Genomic DNA, 7,889 nt, shown 5'->3' on the forward strand with positions numbered 1-7,889 from the left:
TATATATATATATATATATATATATACTTTTTATTTTTAATAACATTTTTTTAACTCACAAATAATTAATATTTCACAATATGAACCAAAAAAAATTATATTCCTTATTTTCTAAAACATATGATTATTAAATAATATTATAATAAGAATATATGCAATATATGCATGTAAAAAATAATCATGCAAATTAGATATGTTGCGTTACAAACTATAGACAACGGTACCTTTTTATTATTTTTTGTGAGTATATATTTATTATTATTGTAATATATTTCTTACAAAAAAAAACTATAATCATTAATGTCGATCTTAATTAAGACCAGATAAAAGCAAGTATGATGTATATTTGAAATCATTAATTTATGCCCTCGCTAAAAGAATTCCTAGCTTCATCTCTGACATTAACACAAATTTTAATGATTATGTGTACATAAAGGAATATTAGGCCACTGATATAATCAAGTTATGAAAATGCCCTATATCAAAATCATGTAAAATTAGTTTTGCCTCAATAGATTGAACATGCAGCCAATCCATCATTTAAATGATGTGCAAAGACTGGAAAAAATAATGTGTGCCATCAAGGTCAAGTATACTTGGGAAGGGCCATGTACTCGATTACCATTTCAGTGATATATTATCAAAGTCAATGTTATGATACAATTAAATCTTACTAAAATAGAATATAATCACAAAAAATAGTTATCAGATTCAGGTCATGATATAATGATGCATAATATGTGTCAGACAATTTCATAACAAATTCATGAAGCATGCATGAGTCAGTCAAGCACCAAGTAATAATGCTTGTATAGACATGTAAAGTTAGAGTAATCAGACACAAATGGGCATCCTTGCAAGTAAAATATGTTGATGGGTTATGCCCATTTCATGAAATAACAGGTAAAATATTAGTTTACTCGTATAAACATATTGCTCAGAATTATGGAATTATGGGTTATACAACCGTGGTTAGAATTTTTATAAAACAAAGGCCAGAACCATAAACCGCGTGCTTGCCAGCCAGATTGCTACGTAACCTATTAAAGAGTACATGCTCTACTCAAGTTACATATGTAGCACTTATTCCTTATTCCTCTCTATCATGCCCCGCCTATTCGATCCAGATGATTAGGAATGTTTGCCAACTTAACCTCCCATAGATTATAAATATTTAAGGTTCAACAATCAATTTTACTGCTTGCACAAAAGCACGTGCTCATGTGTGTGCTGCATATAAATTATGAGATGCTTTGTAAAGCCCGTATGAAAAATACATGTAACATAATATAGAGAAGTATCATCTCAGGTAGTCCAGAACTTCAGATACAAGTCAATGATCAAGTGATACCCTAGGCTGTTCTTTTAAATATCATAATCATTAAAAATGTGAAATAATTGCTCCAAAAATCTACTCTATTCATTAAAGATTTAGGCTTATATAAAGCCTTACAACACTCTTTACAAATAAATCCCTAGACCTATCCTATCTCCAATAATCCCCTATTCAGCTTCTCCTTAATGAAGAACCTATCAATTTCCACATGCTTGGTTCTATCGTGTTGCTCCGGGTTGCTGGATATATTGATTGCCAACTTCCTGTCGCACTACAGCTTTATTTTAACTCCTTTGTCCACCTTTAGCTCTTCCAATGGAGCTCTCAGCCATAACGGAACGGCTCGGCAACTCCTAAGGCCATGGCCTTGTACTTTGTCTGTCATCAACCTCGCAACTACCGACTGTTTGTTGTTCTTCCAAAAGACCAAATTGCCCCTATGAACATGCAATATCCTAATGTGGGCCTCTTGTCATTAGCATGGCTAGCTCAATCGGAGTCACGATATCCCTCAATGTCTAAATTCTTTTTTTTTTTTTTAGAAGAGCAACCCCTTCCTTAGTGAACACTTCAGTTATCTCAAAATCTGATACACTGCACCTATGTGGCCCTTCCTCAGATTATGTATGTAAAAACTCATCACACTTTCTACAAATGATATGTCGAGACAAGTGTGACTCAAATAGATGAGGCGACCTACCAACTTTCAGTACCTCTCACGATCAATTAGTTCCTTTGTCTTTGCACTCAACTTTCCCTTCTGATCAATTGGTAAAACTGCAAACTTGTATCCCAGCATGTATGTCTCTGTGAGCAAGTCTAGCACATACTTCCTCTGAGATAGAACCACAAGCCACCTCAATCCTAAGGAAAATCTAAGTTTTCATAGGTCCTTTACCTCAAACGAGCCACCTCAATGTCGAAGAAAATCTAAATTGTACAAAGTACTTCACCTCAACTCTTAGCTCAAATTTGTCTCCAGCTGAGCAATTTCTCTCTCATCATCATCAGTGACAATCATATCATCCACATAAACATCAAGAATAGTAATGTGACCACTATATCGTCGAAAGAACACTGTGTGGTCGACATTGATGTGTTGATAGCCCATGTCTATCATTTCTCTCTTGAACCTGTCAAACCAAGCTATTTAAAACCGTATAATGAATTCCTCAGTCTACAAACATTGCTAACTAATTGGTTTGAGTCGAAGTCTATATCTCCATGTACAACTCTAACAGATCTCCAAGAAGAAACACATTCTTCACATCCATCCAACATTCACAGCCAGAGAGACGAGTGTCCTGACCGCGTTCATCTTTGTCACTTGTGCATATGTCTTATCACAGTCGATGTCATACATCTGATTATACCCTTCTGAGGTTTGCTTCAATGTGAAGACCCATTTGCACTCAACTGTCTTTTTTCCTGCTGGTAGCAATGCGAGCTCCCACATCCTATTCTTATTGAGAGTATCAAGTTTCTCTAAGATGGTAGTCTTCCACTTTGGATCCTCTTTGGCTACTTGCTAACACTTAGATATAGAAGCAGTGTCCAAAGACACAATATATGCTCCATGTAAAGGTGATATGTTAGAGTAAGAGATAAAGTGGGTGAGAAAACAAAAAGATCAGAAGAATAACGATCAGGATGATGACTCACATTATTGTGAGAGGTCTTCCTTAAAGTCATGGGAGTGAGAAAAGAAAGAAAAAGAATCATATTACCCGTGTAATACAATTACGAGCCGAATGGTGTAGGTGTCTTATGAGCAGGGTAGATCGGGACAAAGGAATTGTTGGCACGAGTGGCACGACAGACATTGTTCCCTCATTCTACGTCTTCCTTGTATACACCCTCAGCTCCAATTGAGCTTGAATATCACCACCTTCGGGCTCATTTTTTTTATTTTTGGCTCTTCCTCAATCGATCCTTCCCACACAACAGGACAAGACATTTTTTCCACATGTACTAATATCGCACTACTCTCCCCTCCTTGCCTCATACCTCCAGTATCTGGTGAGTCACCAAAAGGTGAGGTCACCTCCAAGGTCTAGTACAGTTTGAATTCTCTGCTTGGACTGGTAAATCTCAACTCGCAAAGCACCTAATAAATGAGGTAACTATGGGATCGCATCATATAAGGACCAATCGCAGCGCTGAAGGACGCTGAAGCTGATTGTAGCTCTGAAGTCCTGCCGAAGATCTTTGTCTCTTTCTCCTCTTTCTGCCGCCGGATTCACCTTGCTCCCTATTCATATAACCCAACCACCCTAGGTTTGGCTCTAATACCAAATACAAATATTTGTTCTAAAAAACCACTCTATTTATTTATTACTTTAGCTTATATAGAGCTTTAGAACACTCCTTACAAAGACATCCCAAGACTTTTTCTATATTCCTATTTGCAAATAAAACCCTAACTATATACAATTCTATACTTAAAAGTCATGTGAAGACATATGAAAATCATATAATATTTTGGGCTTACACTAAGCTGCAGTTTGTACATGTGAAATACAACTCATAGACATAAGTAGCACATCACAAAAAAATAATATATTAAGTATGTTAGGCATCCTACACAAGAAATAGCAAACCAAGCCCAGGTGTAATAATACGTAATCTTATTAATCATAGAATTAACGTGCTTCCAACAAGTATCCTCGTATAACATCAGCAGGTAACAATGTAAATATCATTATATACAATTCTAAGGTTATATCTTAGCAACATACAAAATTTTTTGTAAGATCATAAAAGAACTATATAACTACGTATGAATACAATTAAAATGGTACTTTTTTTAATACAAAAAAAACACATAAAACTTACAGGAGAACTATTATACCAAAAGCCACATGATTCCAACAAGATACAATGTTTTGCAAGTAACTTGTCTGACACTTGAAAAGAAATTACATAATATGATAAATTAACATGTCAAAATTCTAAATAGCAATTCATGAAGTTAAAGAGAAGAAGAATGCATTAAAACTGAAATAATTAGCCAATTTTGGATGGAAATACGCAAGAATGTCTAGCAATGCAGAGAGAACAATGTATCATAATTTTAGCCTGAAAATCCTATGTAAGTTCATCAAAGATTCAATCCATAAATAAAAATTGTGGAAATCATAACAGGAATATAAAAGGAATGATAATTACTGAATTCAGATGTATGAAAATGGTGTCCTAAATCAATGACAAAAAATTTTTAGAAGCTTTTGGCTCCGATAGCCTCCAAACTCCCTCTTGCTCTTTTTACTTCTCCCTCTATCTATCTCCACTCCCCATGACAATCCAAATGAATAATGCTTTGGGATGAGAATAAATAAGAGCAGGGTTGTAGCTAGTCTATAATAATATACGTGATGTATTCAAGTCCATTGAGCACTTACGTTCATTTTAATACAGATTTCATAAAATTATGAAGAAATATGCACAAAATTCTACATTTAGTCTAAAGTGAACTGATGATAACCATTCACAAATAATAAATTGGACAACTCCTAAAAGTGGAAAGAAGTCTAGCACGTGCATTTTCCAACCTCTTTAAGAACCTATTTAATTAAGCCTTGTAAGTAATTTGGGTGAAGATATTTTGACCCAAATTTAATCAAAAAAAGTTTTTAACTCTTTAGATCTATCAGAATATTTTTTAATGGCTATTTTTAGCCATTATTAATTATTTTTTATTCTGAATTATTAGCTTGACATCTTTATTATTCATTTCCTTCTCTACTGTATCTTGTTTTTATTTCTTTCCTTACTAGTAGATCCTATAATGAGTATTTATACCCCTCTTTGCATCAATAAGATTCATCCCGATTCTATTCTAACATGGTATCAGAGCCATGTTCCTAACCTAACTGCCGCCCGCTGGTCAGTCGAGGTCCCATCTATTTGCCAAAGCCCATCCTGATTCTACTGTCCCTCCTTTAAAGCCAGCTAGGCTTGCTTCAGGCTCTGTCTGCTTCAGGGTTTGCCGGAGCCACCCAAATCTTGCCGCCCTTCATTCCCCAATCGGTCGATGCCCATCTAGAACCAAATGTTCTAATCACCGGGTACACTTTCCAGTCGCCAGAAACCCTGCCTAACTGTCCAGTCTCCTTCCATGTTTGTTGGAGCCCCTCCTGAAATCTTCTTCCAACCGGCCAGGAGATCTAATCCAATGGGAACCTCTTATGAGGCCAGATTCCTCCAGCAGCCAAAAATTTACAATGTCTCGACAACTTAACATCTCGTTTGGCTTAATCAGAATCACGGCGGACTCCTCCAACTCTAAGTCGTCATCAGAAGATGTTCTTGATTTTACCTGATGATCAATTCCACTTTCCATTTCTCTGCAAATCGGAGGACAGGAAAATAATGTGAACTTCTTAATTACAACCCATAAACTAAATGTCACTAACTTTCTCCAATGGTCCCAATCTGTGTCTTTATTCATCAAATGGGTGTAGGAAATTTGGTCATCTTATTAGTATAATTCGTGAACCTCCAAAGGCTAACCCAACATATTGAGCTTGGGAAGTGGAGAATTTCATGGTCATATCCTAGCTGATCAACTCCATGGAAACTTCGATTGGCCAATCATATATGTTCCTTCCTTCCGCTGGTTCCCTTTGGACGACAATCTGTGATACCTACTCAGATATAGGGAATTCTGACCAATTCTAAGAGGAATCTAAAAAAATCAGTAAGGCAAAACAAGGATCCAGGATAGTGATCCAGTACTACAATGATCTAGTCACATTATGGATGGAATGCGACCTGTATAATGACTACACTTAGGAATCTCAAGTCGATCTATGTCTCTTCCAGAAAATTGTAGAAAAGGACTGCATGCTTCAATTTCTGGCAGGCCTCAATAAAGATCATGACAAAGTTTGGGACCATATCCTTGGTCAGGATCCTCTTTCTTCTACTTGCGCCGCTTTCACTAAGATTCGTCGCGAAGAGAGTCGAAGACTTATCATGCTTGGTGCTTCCACTCCATCCACCGAAGTATCCTCCTTGGTCTCTAATAGTGCTAAACCCAGGGCTGGTCACCCCACTTGTGATTGTTGTCACAAACCTAACTACACGTGATAAATGTTGAAAGCTCCATAAGAAATCTGCATCCAAACCTTCGGCCAAATCTTCCGTTGCCAAGGGTCTCGCAACAACTGTTGAATTCAACACAGTACAGTTGGCTTCTACCCTAAACAATTTGGAATCCTTGAATTCTCTTAAAAGTCAAATGAAGCTCTTAATCAAGCTGCTTGGATCCAGTCCACTCTCCTCCGGCTTGTCGACCTCTCAGGTTCTTCTAGGTACTAATCCAATGACACTCATTTTTTTTTGTCACTTCTAGTCCATGGTCATTGATTCAAGTGCCACAGACCACATGACTGAAAGCTGTCAAGCCTTCTTGGCATACTATCCTTGCTCGGAGAAAATTACTGTTAAAATTGCTGACGGGTCCCAAAGTTTCATTGCTGGTAAAGGCTCTGTTGTTTGTTTTAACAACAGATCTAACACAATGGAGAAATTTAATAGAATGAAATGGTAAGAAACATTAAAATTCTCAAATTGTAAGGTAAAACTAAAAAAAATTAAGTGAGCATTTAAGGAACACTGTTAAGAGAAAAAGGAAAACATTCTTGATTAATTAAAGAACTCACTTTTAAATTTTGTGAACTGTCACATATTAAACGATTAAACAAAAGAACTAAAGGCGGCCATAATAATAGTTGTTACACAATTTTTCTGATCTTCTGTATTTGCACGGCTTTTAGCACAGCAATTGCCATAAGAGTAACTGAAGGAACAAAAATTACATCCGGTACAATCCTCTTAAAAATAATGGCAGCACCTGGGGCCACTACTGCCGTAGTTAAAATTGCTTCGTCTTTCCTTCTACTAATGCTAACATGTGTTTCAAGAAGCTCAATGAGCAAGCGTTTTTTCTCTGCGGCATCTTTAATGGGGTCGCTCCACTCTTCATAGCACTTCTGCAATTTTAAGCATCAGACAATGTATTAAAAAAAAAAAAAAAGAGAATTATTTAATTGGTAGGATTCTGCAAAGATTCACAAATGACAGAACCTATATGTACACAAATAATGTGATTTTGCAAATCTGGATAATGTATAATGAGCAAATTGTTTAAAGTTCCCAACCTTCTTTCTTTTTGTTCCCCCTTTTCTTTGACTAAATGACATCATATACAAATAGGGGTACATAAAAAGTTGAGTCAAGCTAAGGCTACAACAAACTCAAGCTCGCCTATATGCTCATGTTGAGCTCCACAATGCTAGCATGTGAATATAATTTATTGATATTTTTTTTTGAAAGCCCAAAAAGGCTAATATATTAAATAGAAAGAAAGGTACAGATACAATGCGTGGAAGGGCCCAAGCATGGCACCCTGCCCACACAAAAAATCACAAAAGATTTCAAAACTATAAAAAACAGAAAATACATTAGATACTAAAAAAAAAAAAGCCTAACAGTACCGAAATAAATAGTATCAGGTGGCTAGAGAGCGACCCAATTTGACCTTGCTCTG

The 7,889-nt window shown here is 36.2% G+C and overlaps 1 protein-coding gene across 3 annotated transcripts in view; it reads right to left on the reverse strand.

The window, feature by feature from the left end:
* Nucleotides 1–7,016: 7,016 nt before the first annotated feature.
* The window catches only part of LOC110021939, a 13,724-nt gene continuing 12,851 nt past the window's right edge, over nt 7,017–7,889 (reverse strand). For all 3 annotated transcript variants that reach the window (XR_002293711.1, XR_002293710.1, XM_020720668.1), the window contains exon 4: nt 7,017–7,332. Coding sequence is in view for 1 of the 3 variants with exons in the window: in XM_020720668.1 (XP_020576327.1) it covers nt 7,075–7,332 (258 nt within the window). In the remaining 2 variants the exon portion in view is untranslated. The remainder of the gene's footprint in view (nt 7,333–7,889) is intronic.

This window comes from Phalaenopsis equestris, unplaced genomic scaffold (genome assembly GCF_001263595.1).
Source record: "Phalaenopsis equestris unplaced genomic scaffold, ASM126359v1 Scaffold000152, whole genome shotgun sequence".
NCBI lineage: Eukaryota > Viridiplantae > Streptophyta > Magnoliopsida > Asparagales > Orchidaceae > Phalaenopsis > Phalaenopsis equestris.